General features: G+C 45.2%; 1 protein-coding gene across 11 annotated transcripts in view; it reads left to right on the forward strand.

Annotated features, from left to right (window-relative positions):
- The window catches only part of SLC20A2 (solute carrier family 20 member 2), a 98990-nt gene that overhangs the window by 61528 nt on the left and 16893 nt on the right, over positions 1–20569 (forward strand). For 8 of the 11 annotated variants that reach the window (XM_036011546.1, XM_036011542.1, XM_036011541.1 and 5 more), the window contains 6 exons: positions 2602–2742; positions 3320–3405; positions 6218–6314; positions 15469–15585; positions 19895–19921; positions 20028–20243. In XM_036011546.1, coding sequence (XP_035867439.1) covers positions 2602–2742; positions 3320–3405; positions 6218–6314; positions 15469–15585; positions 19895–19921; positions 20028–20243 — 684 coding nt within the window. The remainder of the gene's footprint in view (positions 1–2601; positions 2743–3319; positions 3406–6217; positions 6315–15468; positions 15586–19894; positions 19922–20027; positions 20244–20569) is intronic. The other 3 variants (XM_028526259.2, XM_036011547.1, XM_028526258.2) reach the window with 1 other exon arrangement.

Here is a 20569-nt window from a genome sequence, read left to right on the forward strand (position 1 = left end):
TTCCCACCCCTGCCTTTGGCCCTTTGCTGAAAGAATGAAAAAAACTTACCTCAACTAGAATTTAGGTTAACCAAAGCAATTTGAGGTTTTGCTTGATTTTGTTTGCTTTGGTTTCTTTCTTCTTATTCTCCTCCTCCTCCTTCTGTGTGTGTGTGGGGGGAGGGTTAGGGGAATCTCAAGGACTTTTTTCTTGGGAGTTTATGTGGGCTACCTAGATTTTCACAATTGGGCTCCTTGCAAATGGGAGCTACGTATATTTGAGATGGCGGTATAATTATTATTGGCCAAAATCAGAACTGATTCTGTTCAGATGTCCAAATTCTCCCAATCTTTCTTTTCTAAATTCTTCATCCATGTCTTTTCTCCCTCTCTTCCTCCTATTCTTTTACTCTATTTCATTTTTTTCCTCCTTTTTCTTTAGAAACCTCTCCCCAAGCCCATGGGCCTCTGTGCTCTCTGATAGAGTTTTGGTGGCATTGGTTGGTTGAGTGGAAGAAATTGTTCGTGCCAGCTAACCTTGAACAAGTTGTCTTTTGGGACTCTAGCTCAGCCCTAAAGCAATAGTTAATCCACTTAGTATGAAACCATCAATGGTCCCAAAAATCTACTGAGAATTCCCAAGTCACCGTCTTCCCATGGCAGTACCCACAACGGCATGAAGACGCCATCTCCTTGAGCCACACTGAGCGGTGCATGGTCCCCAGTAAAGCTCGTTCTCTGCCCCTGAGTGCCGAGCCTTCTCCCTGCCCTGTGCTCACTCCCGCCTGCCTCTCTGCCTTGTCGGTAGCCCAGAACCGTTCTCTGCCCTTCTTTCATCTTCCCAGGAACCTGTGGTCTCAGGGGTGCCCATTTCCCCCCATCTTTCCCTAGGTTTTGTCTTACACCCTTAATCCTGTGCTTCACCCCTTTTAGTAGCCTATCTTTGTTTTAGGTTAAAATGTAGTTCTTTTTCCCACTGCTTTTCTTAACATGAATGTAATCCCATTTGTCTTCAGAAATTCCTGAGGTTAATGAGGCCTCTTACCCTCCCTTATTTTGCTAGGTCCCCGCAAAAACCTGCCTCCTTTTCCCTCTCCTTTCAGCCGCTCCTTCACTGCTCCGCACGGGCGCTCTTCCTTTCCTCCTTGCCTCTCTCGGGCAGCCCCCACCCCCCTGCCTTTCCTCACAAACCCTGCTGCTCCAGGACACATATTACAAAGTCAGCCAGAGGAAAAATCACAGCTTTCAGGAAGGAAAAATCTCATGGTCTGAATCCCTGTGGGTGAGTTTATACCCTTCTCTTAACATCACTAGGTTATTTTAATTTCTGTAAGAGTAGAAATCACTAAGTTTGCTTTTTAAGTTACGGTTCTGTGCCATGAAACATGCCCCAGACTCTGGCTCTCCTTTTAAAAGCAACCACGCAGTCCCTGCGAAGGCCTAAGGCACTGTCTGCCGGGAAGCCTGGGAGCTGCCGTGGTGCCGCCCGTCCCGGTCCCGGTTTGGCAGCACGGGCGGCCCCTACTCCTTCCAGCACAGGCTCAGGTTTAGACACGGGGCCACAGCCCGCTGCAGCTCAAAGGTCAGCACGCCCGGCCTCACGGGGCGGCTGTCAGCGTTGCTCACGAACGAGGACCTGCACAGCCTTCAGTGACCCTCTGTAACTCAGTGTTTTTGAAGCAAATGCCAGGGGACTGCTGGGAGGCACTGCTGCTGCCAAGCAACCGGATTTCCAGAATTAACATTTGGGATTAATAATAACAGGCCCTGCTTATCGGCCAAACTCTTTGTTCTCTATATGAAGTTTTCAACAACTGTGTCTGAAAGTGATCTCTCCCCTCTGATGCTTTCAATACTCACGGCAAAATTTGATCTGCTTATGAAAATATCTGAAGTGAACTATAGCCCAGAAAAACATTAAGCCTGGAAAAGAATGGTGAAATTGAGGTAAAGGACACAAAGCCACAACTAAGGCATCCTCTTAACTCCTAAGAATAAGAGGGCTTGAGAAAACCCACAAGGAAAAGCTCCATCGTTCCGGGCAGGGGCTGAGAGCAGATGACCAGCTTGGGGTTAAATGTCATAGTTCCTTCTCACGTGAGAGGCAGAAATCAAACAGCAAAGTGGTGTTCAACTGTCTCTCGTACAGACTAGTGTGGTACAGCCGATCTCTAGCCCCCCTTATTATGTGACTTCATGGCGTAGCTGCAAGGAAACCTTTCCCACTATGCAGCCTTTGTTGTTTCTGTGCTTATGCGAAGCCCTTAATTTCTCGCTTGATCCTGGCCACACTTCACATCAGAACAAGTTCGTCATCAGCTTCCTTACCTAAAGGTGACAATGGCAGTTGATAACTGGCATCAAGAGATTTTTCTTAAATACTTTTCTTTAAATGTATCATCATTATCCTTTCAGTGTTGAAGACTTTTTCTTTGACGAAAATTCATTGAGTAATTTTGTCAGGACATTAGCACTTTGTAAAGACACCACCCACAGAGAGTTAACACCAAGGAGTGTTGTTATGGAGGAAAGTGATTTGTAGTTCTTCCTTTTGTGGCTGTTTGAGATGCTGTGCTCTGTATCTGACTTTCTTTTTTTTTTTTTAAATCTTTCAACCTCTAGGTTCAGCTGTTTGGCAGCTGATTGCATCCTTTCTGAGACTTCCGATCTCGGGGACTCACTGCATCGTTGGTGCAACTATAGGGTTCTCGCTTGTTGCGATTGGCACAAAAGGTGTGCAATGGATGGAGCTTGTCAAGATCGGTAATGACCATTTTCTTTTATTTATAAAAAGGAAAGTTTACATTCTCTAGAGTTAGTTTCATTAGAAGTTACCATTATAATATATTTCTTCCTTCAAATGTTAAGGTTCAGAAGACCTATATGGGTAACGTATTTCTCCTTAAAATTTCTATTAATGGGGATTGTGAACTATTATGTGTTAGAGAATTTTTTTACCTACAAACACTTTTTTTTTTAAGATTTTATTTATTTATTTTTAGAGAGAGGGGTATGGAAGGATAAAGAGAGGGAGAGAAACATCGATGTGTGGTTGCCTCTCACACGCCCCCTACTGGGGACCTGGCCCCAGGCTTGTCCGTGCTGCTGTGGGACGGCGAGTGAGTGTCTGCGGACAGGCCTTGGTCCTGAGGGCCGGCTCTGCCCACCCTCACAGCAGCATTCCTTAGGGCCTGCGTGGTGATGAATAGTGCCGGGAATATTTATTGATGTATGTGCTGTATACTTGCTGCAGTTGTGTTATATAAACTGCGATTATATAAATGTGACTTGAATTATGTAGCATTTTAACATTCATTATACCTTTCTTTAAATTATTCAGTTGCTTCTTGGTTTATATCTCCACTGTTGTCTGGTTTCATGTCTGGCATGCTGTTTGTACTGATCAGAGTTTTCATCTTAAAAAAGGTGAGTGACGCTGTTTTTTTTTTTTTTAATTAAGTTTGGGAACTAATTTTGGTCCTACTCAATAGAAATTAATTGTGAGAAGGGTCAGAGGGATAGCCGTAGTTTTACACTTTTCAGGCACAGCACCCTGGAGTTAGAATCAGATTTTCCTTTAAAGTAGGAGGAAAGATTCAAGGTGAAGTGCCCAAGGGATCCCCTGGAACCCAGCATTGTGAATACTGTCTCTTCCCCTAGGAGTGAGTTAATTAGTTGGCACTCCCAGGCATTGCGCCTGGACCTCGAAAGGGAAAGGTAATTATTTCCTGGCTGTTAATTAGATTTTGAAACTGTTACTAAAAACAGCTGGAGAATTCCTTTACCCAAAAGTAAGGTGTTCTTTCTTTCTTCCCCTTCCTTTCCCTCCCTCTCTCCTTCCTTCCTTCCTCCCTTCCTTCCTTCCTTCCTTCCTTCCTTCCTTCCTTCCTTCCTTCCTTCCTTCCTTCCAATGGAGAAGACAAGCTTGAGACACTGACTTTTTCCTGTCCTTAAAAGGATAAAAATAAAGAAATATACCTACTGGAGGTATAGTTCATCAAAAATAAAATGAGATTAAAATTAAAACTTACTGAGATTAGTATTCTAGAAAAAAATTGATGTACTTTTTTGACTGTCAAGGGGCTGTTGCAGTATTGTATGAGCCAGGAAGCAGGCCTGGGTCTTTGTGTTGCGGCACTTGCTGAGTGCATCAGGAACACACCGTCTTCAGCTGTATCCTCACCTAAAGGTGCAGCTGTGTTTTCTTAGCATTGCCTAGCAGTCCAGCGAAGGACTCATTCTCCTGGATGAGTACAAACTTACCATTCCTCTCCTGGGCCTCCTGTCATACTACCGTTTGTTTACATGTGGGAGGCATCAGCCCCTCTTGCCTGTTAGCCTTCACCCTTTTCATTTCCTCTGCCTGGAACCCATTTTTTCCCAGCAAACTCCTGCTGCTCTCCAGCTTCCAGGTGTTGCTTCCCAGGAAGCCTTTCCTCTCCCACCCCAGTTCTGGCTGGTTCCTGTCTTCTAAACCCACAGCACTGTGTACCTTCTCGTCCTTGCACTCTCATGCTGTGTACTGTGTTTTATTTCTTGCTTAGTGGTCTCTTTGCTATTTTACTATGAGATCTGTGAGAATAGAAACCATAACTGTCTCGTTCCCTTTTTATTTCAGTGCCCAGCACTGTGCTTAGCACCTCAGAGGCACTGGTTGAATGTTGAGAGGAAATGGTGGATGCTTGGGAAGGTGGCAGAGGATGGGAGGGTGAGAGGGAGAGAGGGGGGCAGGATGGAGGGAAGAAGACAGATCTCGAAGAGGCAGCTGTCACTTGAGTTATAAGAATAGGTTATATTAGAAAACATGGTGATTTGATTAAAAACATACACTCAGGACTTACACACCTTCAGAAGTTACTGGCTGGGAGTCTTCCTTTGGCAGCCAGTGTCCCCAAGAAAACACCGTTTTGGAAGCCAGAGGCAGCCGGCATTTGAGCATCCCAGGGGTTTGTTTCCGGTTCAGCCAGGCTGCTTTTCACGGGGGACGTGGCAGATCGGAACACTGCTGTGCCCCTCGCCCCAGCTCCTGCCTGTTGGCTCTTCGTGTTTGCTGTTCTCCACCTGCCCTGCCTGATCTGGGGGTGACTGTCACGCAGTTGAATCACTTCCTACCCCTGCTCTGGCTGTTCCTTACACCTCACTGCTGTTCACACCCAGCCTCTTGACAGGTGCTGATGGCTGCTTGAGATGCTGCAGAATAGGTTCTCGATGAGGTGTACGGTTCTGCAAACCCACCTGGTTTCCACACACGCACGTCTGCACTTGATAGTAGAAATCTTTGAGGCAGACTCTACTTATCCTCACTCCTGTTGCTCACACCAGTGTTTACACTGGAATTTCCTTTTGTCATGGCAAGGTAGCGATTCCTGTGGATGTATGAATGTCTTACACAGTTATTAGAAACTATAGTCATTTTTAATTACTCAGGCAACATCTGTGTGCCAGTGCTGCATCGTGGAGTTCTCAGCCCCTATTTTTGTTTAAAACTCCTCTGTAGATCTGCTTAAAACTCTTTCTCGTGTTCTCTTAGGTGTTCTTGAGCCTAAAACGTGTGCAGCACCTTCCTCATTGTGTAGTGGGGAATGCTGTACCAGGACCCTAACATTGTAAATAAATGTTTTGTTAAAGAGCCCACAGTTTTTAAACTTTTAATAATTGAAGGTTAAATACTGTACCTCATGAGAAGTTTTAAAAATCGTAACACTTGGTAATGTGTTTGCTTTATGTATTTTGATAGATCCAAAATGTACTGTGCAGTAGAGTGACGTAAACCCTATGGCCACACAGTGGTGTTCAAGTCGTTTGACTCTCGTTGGGCATCCTCAGAGGGTCGAGTCTCAGAACATTTGTTGAAAGTAGATATTTTCCTCAGTTAGAGTAGTGAGTGTCACAGCTTTTGAAGCAGATGCCAGTCTCTGGGCCTCGGTCCCCAGGAGCCGGCCTAACCTAACAGTTTTTCTCTGTTCCTAAAACTGACATCAGCTCATGTGATCCCAGTGCTTTAAAGCGTCTGCTGGGCACAATAGTGGCCTCTTTGAAACAGCATTTGTGTAGGAGAGGCGGCCCGAGCTGATGGCTGTTTTTGTGAAGCAGTCATGTGGCAGTGACACGGCCAGCTGGTTGGGCCGCGTCTGCGTTTGGAAGACTTTTTTGTAACAGTGTTTTGTTTCGTGTTGCCTGTGTTGGCTCCAGATGCTTCTTGAATCCTGACCTTCTACTTTATCTCGTTATCATGCAGGAGGACCCTGTTCCCAATGGCCTCCGGGCACTCCCGGTGTTCTATGCGGCCACAATAGCAATAAACGTCTTCTCCATCATGTACACAGGAGCACCAGGTAAGAATTCCTTGGGAGCTTGCATCCGGCGGGCCAGGTGCATTACCAGCTGACGGTTTGGTGTATTGGGTGCTGGCCCTGTTGCATCCTAACAGTGTAAAGCATCACTTGTGGTCATTAGGGAGTCATTAAAAGAGTAGGAAACACATTTGCTAGTTTTAAAATATTCAAGAGATATGTGAAGTACCAAGGCAGTAGCCTTTCAAGTTCAAAAAAAGAAAACTGAAATTCTCGCTCCGCCATCTACCCAGCTGTGTTACCTTAGTGGCTCCCTTGCGCCTTCTGAGTCTTGGAACAGGGTCTAACTCCTCGTGCCTCCCTGAGCTGGGCCTGGGGGTGGGAGCACATGAGAGCAGGATGGTCCACACATCCACACACTGGAGACACGCCAGGGGGCGCTACACGTGGTGAGAGCACAAATGTCAACCCCCTGGAAACTGTCAGACCAATGAATCCAGCAACTAGAAGCTTCACGTTTTTTTTAGATACTAAAAACCAAAGGTAATTTGCTTTTCAGAATTACTCCTTTTTTTCTGATTCTGATGGCTTTTGTTCTTTTTTACAGGAGTTTGGGGCTTGCAGGGGCAGGGTTAAAAGTTCTGTCCCTTTCCATTTTTAAGGGATAAAGAAACATTTATGTGCACTGTTCTTATTTGCACACATTTCATTGTTGACGAACTGTGGTAACACTGGAACTCAGTATTTCTGGGCGTGTGTTGGTAGAGAGGATTCTTCCTGTGTCTCTGTGAGGCGCACCTCCTGCAGCGGATCCTGAATGTGCCCATTGCTCTGAAGGGTCTGGAGCCAGCACATATGTCTTTCCTCTTGTTAATGTCCTTTATGGATTCAGTTTCAGTTATTGGCCACACCTGACAAAACTCTTCCTCTCTAATCACAGGATAAAATTTCTTTAAATTGGCATGTGACATTATAGTAGAAAAATGCTCTCTTCCAAAATGGGGGGAAATCCTTTATGAATTTCTCAAACTAGGCTTTTTCAAGGTAGTTTTACTTAGATTTAAATAGCCATAGGTGGTTATATGCTGTGCACTTCAGTGCTATAAACAAAAAGTTTTCTGAGTGATTCTTACCATTACATAGCTACTTTGGCATCTCTGCAGCATCCAAAACATTCATCTTGGCCCATATGAAACATATGAAAAAATGCTCAATACCACTAGCCATCAGAGATGCAAAATAAAACCACAATGAGATACCACGTCACACCTGTCACAATGGCCATCATTCATGAATCAACAAACAACAAGTGCTGGCAAGAATGCAGAGAAGAGGGAGCCCTAGTGCACTGTTGGTGGGCATGCGGACTGGTGCAGCCACTGTGGGGAAAAGTATGGAGTTTCCTCAAAAAAATTAAAAATGGAACTGCCTTTGACTCAGCAGCTCCACTGCTGAGACTATATCCTCAGAATCCCAAAACAGAAATTCAAAAGAACCTATGCACCCCAATGTTCATAGCAGCATTATTTACAGCCTAAGTGCCCATCAGTAGATGAGTGGATAAAAAACTGGTACATTTACACAAAGGAATATGCAGCAATAAAAAAGAAGAAGGAATTCTTACCTTTTGCGAGAGCATGGATGGAACTGGAGAGCATTATGCTAAGTGAAATAAATAAGCCAGTCAGTGAAAGACAAATACCACATGATATCAGTTAAAAGTGGAATCTAACGAACAAAATAAACTAATGAGGAAAATAGAACCAGAGGCATAGAAACATGAAACAGACTGACAGCTCTAAGAGGGGAGGGGGAGGTGGGGGCTGAGAGGAGGAGGGACTAGTTAAAGGACATGTGTGAGTGACCCATGGACACGGGCAGCAGTGTGGGGGCTGACTGTGGGAGTGGGGGGCGGGCTGGACGGATGAGGGCAAAAAGGGGAAAATTGGGATAACTGTAATAGCGTAAGCAATAAAATATTTAAATTAAAACAAGCCATTGATTTTAAAGTTTTGAACACTTGTGATGAGAATTTCCAGCCTGCCCGTGAAGTATCACAGCCGCCTTAAGTTAGCGAAAAGCCCAAAGCTGCCCAAAGCTGGAGGTCGTGGTGACTGGAGAGAGGAAACCCCAGCCTCAGATACCGGCGGCCTGCTGGCCCTTCGGGCTTTGTAGTTCATGGACTGGGAAGTGCGTTTGTCACAGTTTCCACGACCTGTGAAGGAGACTCAGGGGCAGAGAAAAAGCACAGTGATGGGCGGGACCTGGAGCCCGGGTGGGGAGCGAACTGTGGCAGAGGGATTCTTTGTCCACCCTCTGCTTGCCCGTGAGCCCTTGTTCTCAATTTCCTTCCGGCTCTCGGAGCTCAGTTAGCCGGAGCGAAGGCTGAGCTGCCGTCAGTAGCCAGACGCCTCCCGCCTAGCGGTTGAGGACACTGCGCCAGGCGAGGCTGGGGGTCTCTGTAGGGCCCCAGCCTGGAAACGGGCGCTGGTGCAAGAACGGACGGTTTCTTTTTTGCTGCTGTGTTTTTTTTTCCCTGCCCACTCTCCTCATTACTCTCTAGTCCTTCCAAATGTCAGAAGTAGTCAACTGTGTGGTTTTTTTTAAATTAAAATTTGACTTCTTCTATTTGCTATATATTTTTTCATCTCTTCTTGTTTTCCTCATCTTCTGCTGCACTTCACTGCAAATTTGCTAAAAGGATCATCTTACTGGGGGAGTAAATTATTCTAAAGAAAAGGAAACGGTGTAATGGATGAGACACTAAGGATTATATAAATATTTCATAGCAATGTGAGAAACAATATAAATGCTAACTTTTATTGAGCTGAGTTGTACATGAAGTAATCCTTTCAGTTCTCTGAATTCCTTTAGGAAATTGGTAATGCTGCTTTTCTGGCTCTACTTTACAAGTGGGAAACTGAGGCACAGCAATACCAGGTACCCAAGGTCATATAAATAGTAAGGCACAGAACCAAAATTCGAAGCAGACAGTCTAGACCCAAACCACAGGCTCTTAATTATGACATCAATAGACTAAGATAGAAAAGTCACACTTAGCTTCCGACTTTCGTAAGTGGCATGGGTAAGATACTTGGTGTGTAGTAGTACCTGGTACCTAGGGTCACCATTGATGACAGTCAGAATAAATCAGCCTTAATACATTCTTCTGTTCTCATCACTCCCTTTAAAAATGGCTTCCAGTATATTTGGAAACCTGGCTATATGTGTTTTAATATATTTAATATACAGCTAATGTGGATAAAGTAGTTACCTCTTTAATTAGGAATATTTAGAATATCTGTACACGAATCCTGCAGCTCCTTGTCCCATTGAAAGCACAAACCGTATTCTCAGTGCCAGGGTTCAGGGTAAGTACCTTGGTTGGGTGACTGTGCTGTCACGAACCTCCTGTCTCCTCACCTCCCTGATGCCATCACACAGTGAGGGCAGTGGTGGGGCCTCCGTGAAAGGGACGCTGTGTGGCGTGAGGTGACGTGGGCAGGACACCTACTACAGTGCCTGGCACGTGACAACTCCTAATACGTGTTAGGGGCCGTTTTATTGCCGTTGGCCTTAAGTAGCCTCTTCTTCTTGGTCTTAAGTCACCAACATATCCCGAGTCATCCAATCTTTCTATTTTTTCCACACTTACTGGTATAAAGTCTTTCTTTCGTGAACTTCCTGGGGGCTTGCCTAGAGGAGAAGGAAGAAGACAGACTTGGCTGAAGGACTTGTCGTTTTGCTCCTCCATGAAGTCAGAAAAGGACTTGCACATGTTTTGCTTTGTTGTGACTGTTTCCAGAAACACTTGTCGGCGAGTTTAAATCTTACTTTTATTTAAACATCGAAGGTTGATGTTTGCCCTTCAAACTGCGCTTTAATTACATACTATTTCCTTATGTGGGGCCTCTGTCCCGCTGTCTCACAAGTAGCTGTGGGGCCGTCCTCGGTGACAAGGCTGAGCTGAGAAGAGTCCCTTCAGCAGTGCTGCTCCTCGCAGAATGAATACTTCTGCCTTTCTGCCAGTCTGGGGTTATCTTCCCGGGTCCCTTTCTTCCTTAGGATGTTTCCATTCGACACACTGGGGACTCAGAGATAAAGGGGAAGAATGAAGCTGTTTTTGACAGAAACGAGTGATGGTGTTAATCTTACGCAGCTTCAACTTCAAGAGCTTTTGATAAATGGCATATTTATGCATGGAGATGAGCTCAGTGGGGATCCACTGGCTGTTGAGTTATAGTGTTTTATTTTGATTTCCTCTGTTCCTCTACTCTTAAGTTATTTTGAAGTTGTTTATATCTTTGGCTTAGTGTGATTTGTTTTACTTTGCATTTGACATGACTTTTCTCAACTAAAAGTCAATCTTATACTTCAAAGACTGAGGTAGTACCTTAAAAAACTGTCTTTGCATTTTTTTTTTGTCCTTTAAAAATAATTTGCAAGGAGCAAAAATAACTTTAGCAAATAAAGCGCTCACTTGGGTTGGATACAAGCCTGAAGTCTATTTTTAATGAGAAAGTCTTCAGTTGTGTGGGGCCTGGTTTTTGTTCAGTGTTTAAAGGATGAATGGTTCGCCGCAAGCCTCTCGGAGCAGTCCGAGCAGACCAGCTAATGAAGCCTCTGGTGCTGATGTAGAACTTACATGAGTCAAAGTGTGGTCTCTGGACCAGCAGCATCGGCCTCTTGTGGTGTCTGGTCAAAACGCAGGCTCTCCGGCCCAGCCCTAGCGCCCCCCGAAGCTCCTGGGGTTTGCGTTACACCAGGGTCCTAGTGATTCTGACACACGGGGCAGCTGGAGAACCACACTCTAGTCACTTCTTTCCCATAACCTTTTACCACAAACTCTGCTGACTAGTCATGGCTCTTATGTGAGAGATGCTCTTCCGAAGTTCTCACCAGCAATGTCTGCTCACTCTTTTTCACCAGCAGATGAGCTCTCAAACTTAACCAGGCTTGGTTTCTGGCTTCTTCGGAGCAGACTGCACCTGAGACAGGGTGGATACTCCCTGTGCTCCTCCTTCTTCTCCTTACACCCTTCTTTGAACACCTGCCCTCCTCCCCGCTCCTCCTCCCTTCTTGTCCTCTTCCCATCCTCTTCCTCCAGCTGTAGCTCTTCTGATCCAGGCGTGAGGAAATGAGAGCATCAGTAACCCCTCAGGCCCCCGCTGGCTTTACAAGAAGGAGCTTTGTTCCCAGAGGACTCTGTATTCCATGTTACCATGTTGAAGCTTTGAGCTGTGGAGAAACCAGATGTTTCCACAGCGGTGACTGTTGACCCTGGGTCAGGAAGCTCTGGGTGAGAAGAACCTCCAGTTATCACCAAGGGCTGGATTCAAAGCAGCGTGATTTAAAGTCACTTCCTTTTCAGAATTATTTTAAATGAACCCTGGTTTGAGAAAGAAAAAAAAAAGATCCTAGTTATAGGACAAATTAAGATACAGAATTTTTAGTTTTAAAAGAATGCTTCATTTTCTTAAAGAATTGCTTTAGGATTTCTTTTATGCCTTTAATTCTCTCTGAGGCTTTGAACAGGTTAATCTAAAACAAACCACACAAAAACTAGCAACTCAGTTTATGACATAAGGGAGGACTAGTAAAGTGTTGTTCTGCAAGTGAGGTGAGTGCATGCGCGTTACTGGGGAAAGATGTGCAAAGTTTATTGTGTGAGAAATGAAAGCATAGAACAGTATATATACTGTAAGATCCCACATCTGTTAAGGTAAGAAAAAGAAAACAAATTTTGGCAAACACTCTACTGTGTGTTGTTTCGTATGTAAATAATGCCTGGAAACATACACACCAAGTAGCGAACAGTCTCTGGGAAGTGGGTTCCAGAGGGGAGCGTGATGAGGAATTTTCACGTTGGTACATTGTGCAACTTTTGTGCTAATACTTTCATAATAAGCATATACTATGAAATTATACTAAAAAGAGGGAGAGAAAAGAAGGAAAGTTGTGGGGAGAGGCTGATGAGTAGAGGTATAAGGGAATTCCTGTGGACTAAAGCCTTGTTCGTGGTATAGGAGTTTTATTTTACAGACTTTGAGGATGGTTGTCATGTATGGAGAGCCAGGGGTGTGACAAAGTGGCGGCCCTGGCAGACTGTGCTTGTTTCTGAAACATTCCGCATACTTCTTCCCTGCATCACTTGAATCATCGGATCTTGGGGGGTTGAGAATAGGATTGTAGAGATGCTTGAGGTTAGAGCTAAATCACTACTCATCGCATCTCTGCTGCTCAGACACTGGAAAGGGCAGGAGATGAAAGGCCGCTGGGAGGCTGGAGTGGAGGATGGGGGTGGGGAGCACCGGCCTCGGTTCCTGGCAGCCACTCCTGGCCGGGCGAGCCGAGCAATTCAAGCCGTGTCCTCGTTTGCCTGTCCGCAGCGTGCAGGGTGCGCCAGGCCTTACCGCTCTCCTGAGGGGTGATTATTGGGAATCAGCTTGGGAGCCTCACAGAAAGACAATTCAATACAAAGGGTTTCTGTTAAAAATTTTTGTTATCTGTAAACTTTCAGAAGAAAACAGTTCCCCCTTGGATGTACATTGGTTTTAGTACCTCCCCACACTGAATTTTTGTATTTAATTATTTTTTATCTATGAAACTTGATTTTGTGTATCTAGCACAATTCAGTTATTTATAACGTAATGTCAATTTGCATTTCTCACATGCAGCCTTTAAAAGTAAACCCCGTGCTCTCCTGACGCTCTGTCGCATGGCTGACCTGCCGGGATGCCCCGGTGGGCTCCAGAGCCCGCCCCTGTGCTGTTCCTCCCTCCTGTCTCACCGCCAGCAGCGACTTGGCCCTGTTTGCCCGCCTCCCTTCACTCTGCCTCCTCCTCGGTGTTCTGCCGTCTCCCCACCCCTCCACCTTCAGCATGTGTTTGTCCCCTGCCCTCCCTTCCAGCTCCTTGTCACTCGGAGGGTAACTTCAGAGCTTCCTGGCCATGTCCCAGACCCAACCAATGACAAAGGCAATTCTGACAGGAAAGTTTCAAGGAACAGGTGACATTAAGGCTTATTGTCTAAGAAACAAATCAAAAACTTATAACTGACCTCCGTTTCTCGCTTTTGGACATTGGTCCTGACACCGTCTAGACTCCCACTTGGCCCCAGCAGGGGGCACGGAGTGGGCTTGGAAGGAGCCCCTAAAGCAGCCCTTCTCTGCTTCTGCTGTGGGCTCTGCTTGGCACGGGCGGAAAAGTCGGTCTGAGAGCAAAGGGGTTCACTCGTTATGTATCTCCCGAATTGTTCCTCTCTCACCACAGGGTCCGGGGCTAGCCTCTCACAGATCAGGTTAGCACAATGAAGTCAAAAGTAGCACAGCCAACAGTTTTACCACCAACTAAAGCGGGAGCCAAAGGAAACATGGGAAACCTCTTCAAAACCCAAATACTTTTCAGCTGTAGGAGTGATGCATGTTGATGTTAGTCGGTCAGTTTGATGTTGGTAATGAACAGTTACCATTCAGCCTGGCAAGAAGCAGCTTTGGAGTGATCCTTTATCACATGCATTGGACACTGACATGAAGATAGAAAGCAGGAGCCAGGACGCCGTGGCCTGGTGAGGTCAGTCCCTGTGGGTTTCTAAGCAGCTCCAGGCTCCGGATTCTGGGGCCGAGCCGGGGCTGGAGCTGGCTGCCCACTAATGCAGCGCAGCCCCATGAGTCCCCAGGAGTTTGGAAGAAGAGCGGTCTTGCCCCTAAGTGTCTGTACTGCCACCGGTGCACCCTTAGCTGTAATTAAGCTAGGTGATTCTAGTTCTTTGTTTTCCACATTTACATATGCGTATTCACTCCCCGTGTAGTATTAACTACTCTTCTACCTCTCACAGTTACCAGAATGTGTAGTAATGCCCTAACTGAATGACTTTGCGTTGTTTTGTGTGCATAGAGTGGATAAGGATGTGACAAGCTTGCATCACTGAAGATTTATTTAATCAAAGGGCAAAGTTTTAATAGCTCCCTCCTCAAACACATTTAAAACCTTTTGAAGTTTACAAAAGTGACATGCTTATTAATGTATTTTCACAGTTAACATTATGGATGCATGGGCAGTAAGACGCGAAAGCCCCTCCATTTCCCGTCTCTCCACAGGAGCTAAGGTTGTGTCCTTCCAGAATTTTCACTGTGTATTCACACTTACGGTAGCACTATAACCGTGGGGTTGTTATCTTCTTAAAACACGTATTGGATCATGCTGTGCATACTGTTATCCACTCAGCCTTTCTTGATTAACTAGATCTTGGGCCTCTTTCCTTATCAGTACACGCAGATCTGCCTCATTTTTATGACTGAGGACTATGATTACTTCACATTTCCATAATTGTACATCTACTGGTTGTCTTGCATTCCTACTATCACAAGTATGGCTGCCGTAGGTGGTATTGTATGTCCACCGCGTGTTCCTGTGCGAGTGGGCGTGGTGAAGTTGTACACCTGTGAACGTGTGTGGAGTGTGCCTGTTGCCACCAGTGACAGAAGACACACACATTTCAGAGGGATGGGCTCGGGAGACAGTCCAGCGCTGGGAAGCCATGCGCACGTCTGCCCTTTTATTGACTCATGTAATTGCAACTTAGTGTGCATGACTGCCCCTTTAATGGAAAGTTTTTCTGTCTTTTAATTCCATGAATTGACACTCCAAAGAGTTCAGTTTGAAGGTCAACATCCTGTTAAAACTCCTTTATTCCTAAGCTGATTTTTAAACAGATTCAGGTGTGTGGTCACAGTGGCATGTCTGCTTAAAGCAGGGCTACTGGCTCATGGGGAACCGCAGGCGGCAGCGACAGGTGGCTCAGCGTAGCACCTGCAGCTGCGGCCGCGGTAGCGGGCTGGCTGACGGGACACGGGGTGATGAGCCTTTTTCTTAGCCACTCTTGTCCACGTGGGAATTCAGATGTTGAGATAAGATGCAAATGGTTTTATTGCCACTTAATAGGCTGCTTGTGCCAAATGGGTAAAACTTTAATAATTAGGTTACTAACTATTTTAATTGTATATTCACAAGGCAGAGCGTGTCTTAAACACACAGGTTTCTATCCCAAAAAGTGTAGCATATTTTCTTAATGAGCCTTATTAAATACAAAATCCAGGCGATTGGTTGTGGGTTGGGGGGGCCGAAAGTATGTTGACATGAGGCTGACCTTCCAGGAAGTGTCCCCTGAGGCCCCTGCTGTCGTTTCTGTCTCACAGTGCTCGGCCTGGTCCTGCCCCTGTGGGCCATCGCGCTCATCTCCTTCGGGGTAGCCCTGCTCTTCGCCTTCTTCGTGTGGCTCTTCGTGTGTCCCTGGATGCGGAGGAAAATAGCAGGTAAGCGCTCCTGTATTCTTCTGATTTACCGAAGTGCCCCCCCCCCCCCGTTCCTGAGACTTCAGATGGAGTGCCCAGCCACCCCTACTGACAGGGGGAGGTGGATGCACAGCTGAGTCTAGCGCACAGGCGGCAAACACGAGGCCCACGGGCCGAATCCGGCCCGGCACCTTGTTTCTACCCGGTGGCCGAGTCAAACTCTCACTTAACTGTTAAGGAGCAGTTACATTTATGCAGTCCTGAAATGACATCCGGCCCTCTGAGGCAACCGCGAGGCTGATGTGGCCCCCGGTGAAAAGGGGCTTGATGCCCCTGGTCCAGAAGATACACTGAGATACGCGCCCAGTCCTTGTCTCTTGGTTCCTGACTGCTTTCTGGCTCACACTTTTTGTTGATAACTGTGACCCAGGTGAGCATAACATCCTGGTTGTGTGGATAAGTAGAAGTCAACGATGCAGTTAAGTTCCACCAGCCTGATGAAAAACATTAGTCTTCTGGGAAATTCATATCAACACCCCAATAAGATACCACTTCACACCCACAAGAACAGCTAAATGTAAAAGACGAGCAATATCAAGTGTGGGTGAAGAAGTGGAGTAAGTTTGTTTATGGTGAAATGTGAAGTGGTACAACCACTTTGGAAATTAGTTCAGCAGTTCCCTATAAAGTGAGTGTACACTTAGCATATGACCCAGTAATTCCACTCCTAGGTACTTATCCAAGAGCTGAAGTGCTACATGAAAATGTATGTTCATGAAAACACTTGTACACAAATCATTTGGTCATAATTGCCAAAAACTGGAAACAACCCAAATGTTTATTAACAGGGTAATAGGTAACCAAATTGTGCTGTATTCACACATTAGAAGACTGTACTGAGCAAGACAGAGAACAAACTACCTCCTGTAGGCGCAACAGCAGAACAAATTTCACAGACTTTATGTTGAGCAAAAGAAGCCAGCTACAGCAGGGTACACTCCGTAGGATCCCAGGGGAGTTCATCTGTAGGCAGGAGTTACTGGTGGTTGAGGCCGGGGGTCGGGGTGGGGTGTCGCCGCAGACACTGTGAAGGGCAGGAGGGAACTCAGCAGGGACTCGGGAGTGTGTGATGTCTTCAGGGGGGAGCGGTCTCAGCGTGCACTTACTTGTCACAGGCCACCTACCTGCACGTTTAAAATGTATGAATTGTATTGTATGTAACTATACCTCAGTAGAAGCAATTTTTAAAGAAAGAAGGAGAATGTGGCTTAGAAAGCTGCCAGAGCTATTTTCCTGTCATTAGCAATATAACTGAATTCCTAGCCCTGAGGCCACATGTTTCTACAGAGCTCTCAGAAGAAAAGAAGTATTTGTTCTTGGCCTCAGAGTGGACTTCACAGTCCCATTTCAGTATGGACTATCTAAATTTGAACATTCGCATTTGAAAGAAGACAGACACAAACAGGATCCACGTGGTCATGAATCTGAGGACTCAGCACAGATGCTGGGTTCTTCTCAGGTTGATCCATGGATTTAACACAATTTCAGTAAAAATCCCAGCAGGATATTTTGTAGATATGCACAGGCTGCTCTTAAAATTTATACTGAAGACAAAGAAACTAGAAGAGCCAAAACAATTTTGAAAAAGAATAAAGTTGGAGGATTTACACTACTCGACTCAGTGTAAAGCTGTAAGACAGTGTAGTGTTTGTTAATGGACAGATCGACATCTAGAGGAACAGAACAGAAATAGACTGACACAAAAATGACAAGTTGATTTTCAACAAAGCACAAAGGCAGTCCAATGGAGAAAGAAAGGTCTCCACAACAAATGGTACTGGAACAATTGGAGAGCCATGTGCAAAAAAAAAAAAAAAAAAGAAAAAAGAAAAAGAACGACCTAGTCTTTATACACTGTAAAAAAATTAACTCAAAATCCATTTTAGATCTAAAAATAAAATTAAAGACACAATAAGACTTATAGAGGGGAAAATCAGGGGAATCTTTTGTGGCCATGGGTTCAGAGTGTTGAGATAGGACACCAAAACCAGCTCATAAGAAACATTGGGAAGTTGCACTTCATCAAGATTTAAAACAGTTGCTCTGTGAGAAACACGGTTAAGAGAATGAAAAAGGCAAGCTGGAGACCGGGAGAAAATGTTTGTAAATCCCCCGACAAAGGACTTACATTCACAATATATAAAGAAATCTAAGAAAACCCAGTTTAAAAAAAAAAGAGCAAAACATTTGAACAGACACTTTATCAAAGGAGGATATCAAAGAGTGGCAGATAAGTCCCTGAAAAGAGGCCCACATCACTTGCTCTCAGGGAAATCAAGTGACAAATCACAGAGACATCATCACACACCTATTTGAATGGCGTTTTTAAAAAAGACAGTGCTAAGTGCGGATGGGCGTGAGGAGCAGTGGAACTCTCATACACTATGGGGCAGCCACTCCAGGAAACAGCTTGGCAGTTTCTTATAGGATTAAGTACACGCGTGCCCACCCCTGGGTATTTACCCTAGAGAAATGAAAAGTTAAATTTACACAAAAATGTGGGTCTGAATGTTTATAGCAGCTTTATCTGTGATGACCCAAAACCAGGCAGGTTGTGCACAGGATGAATAAACTACGGTGTGGCCCTATGCTGGAATACTGCTCAGCCGTGTAAAAGATGAACTGCTGACACCTGTAACAACATGGATGAGTCTCAAAGGCATCAGGCCAAGTAAAAGAAGCCAGTTTCAGGAAATTAAAGATAATATGGTTTTATTTATATGACATCCTGAACAAGACAAAAGTATAGGGACAGAGGCCCGATCAGGGGTTGTCAAGGCTTAGGTTTGGGCAAAGGGTTTGACTGCGGGGAGCTTTGGGGAGTGATGGAGCCCTTCTCCACCCTGACGCAGATAAGGGTCGCAGGAGCCTGACGTGTTAGAATCAGGACTATGTATACACAGAGACCATTACTGCATGCAGATTTAAAAACTAATGATATAAAATCCATACTGGCACCTACAGCCTCAAAGTAAATAGTGAGGCAACATTGTTGTTGGTGCTTCCTCTCCCTGCTGTCTGTGGGGAGTAAATATTAACGTCACCTCCTCTGTTCATAGTGAGTACTAGCATAAGATGAGCCCCCCCCCCCCCTAAACACACTGCTTGATTTAACTGCATGGGAGTGATAAACCATACTTAAATGCTGTGATTTTTTTTAAAGAGGTTTTTCCTAATAGCTGAACCCAAATGTCACATGGACCACGAAACCTTTGTTTTCCAGCTTTAGGCTATAAAGTCACAAAAAGAAAGTGACATTGCTCCCCATTCTGGCTTTCTAGCAGATTCGTGTGTGTGTGTGTGTGTGTGTGTGTGTGTGAGAGAGAGAGAGAGAGAGAGAGAGAATGGCATGTATTTTGACGTTTCAGTTTATATTTCCTGTTCTAAACAGACTAATGGTTGAGGGCATGGAACACAGAGCTAAATTGCCTGATTTCGCACTTGTGTGACCTTGCTAATGACTCCACCTCCTTGTGCCTCAGTTTGCTTGTGAATGAAATGCAGAAAGTGATACTGGATTCATGTGTTAATAATTTTTGTTTTAATTGGTATACTCTATGCAAATGTTCTCTCCCCTAGATTATAAGCAACTTGAGGTCAGTAGATCTGTGTGTACATTTCTTGTTCCCTGTAGCACATAACAAATGAAGTTTAAACATTTTTATCCATCTGACTGGGGAGATGTAGAGAGATGACAGGGACAGAAGCTGTGTGAGTGTACGCAGCAGAGGGACCGAGAAGATCATTTCTATTTCATTCCTGTAGGCGAGACATCATTAAATCAGCAGCATCGAGTGCCAGATTTGGTTTTGAAAGAGTGCCGTTGAGCTTTAAAATGCCTTTTTAAAAATCCCTTGGTTATTTTGAAGGTAAAGGATTTTTAAAAGTAAGTAGGATCTGTTTTTTTTCTTTTTTGAGAAAAATGATTTAACTTATTTCCTAAGCTTTAGTGACTTACAATTTGCAGACCAATACTTTATTGAACAGAAGAAGACCAAACAGATCATAACAGTATCTATGCAGACAAAAAGGACAAACATCTCAGTGATTCTGAGGCTAGTTTAAGGAAACAGAGGCTGGTCCAGATGGTTATAGAGTTACGGGCTGGTGGCCCTGGACAGGGGCCCTGGGGATCAGATCCAGCCCTTACGGTTCTGCTGGGTTTTCATGAGCTAGTTCAGGCCCCATGCCCCCATCTTTTCCCCAATAGCTGAATTTTCGGCCTTACAGATAATCAATTAAACTTTCCACTCCATTTTTTTCTATCTAGCTATAAATTTTTTGTTTCATGTCCAAAGTAAGTACTGAGGTATAAAGGTAAGTATTCATTTTTTATACTCATTTTTAAATGAGTATAAAAAGCAGGCTTCCAAAATTTTCAGCTATAACTGTATTTTCTTTAGGCAAATTACAAAAAGAAGGTGCTTTATCGCGAGTCTCTGATGAAAGCCTCAATAAAATTCAGGAAGCGGAGTCCCCAGTATTTAAAGAGCTGCCAGGTGCCAAGGCTAATGACGACAGCACCGTCCCCCTCACGGGGCCGGCTGGGGAGACACCAGTGGCCCCAGAAAGCACGGCGGCGCCGGCGGCGGCGGGCAGCCACCCCCGAGCCTCTTATGGTAAGAGCCACGCAGAGAGCTTGGGCTTGCCTGGTGGCAGAGAGCCGTTCCTCCGTACGCAGCTGGGCCTGAATGTGGGGGTTAGGTTTTAGTGCACACAAGTGTCCCCCAATTTTATGTTTTGAGGAAGCCCAGGGGCTCAGGAGACCTTAGGAGACCGACCCCTCAGCAGAGCAGGATTACTCTTGTCCTGTGCTTTTCTTCCAAGAACTATTTATGGAACTGTTTATGGTTTTATCAGTGGCGCCTAGGGCGCACACGGTGCCTCCGTGCAGCCCGGTCAGCTGCTCGTGCGGTTTTTCATGCTGCACTGTTACCTCACTGCT

The sequence above is a fragment of the Phyllostomus discolor genome, chromosome 11 (assembly GCF_004126475.2).
Source record: "Phyllostomus discolor isolate MPI-MPIP mPhyDis1 chromosome 11, mPhyDis1.pri.v3, whole genome shotgun sequence".
Lineage (NCBI taxonomy): Eukaryota > Metazoa > Chordata > Mammalia > Chiroptera > Phyllostomidae > Phyllostomus > Phyllostomus discolor.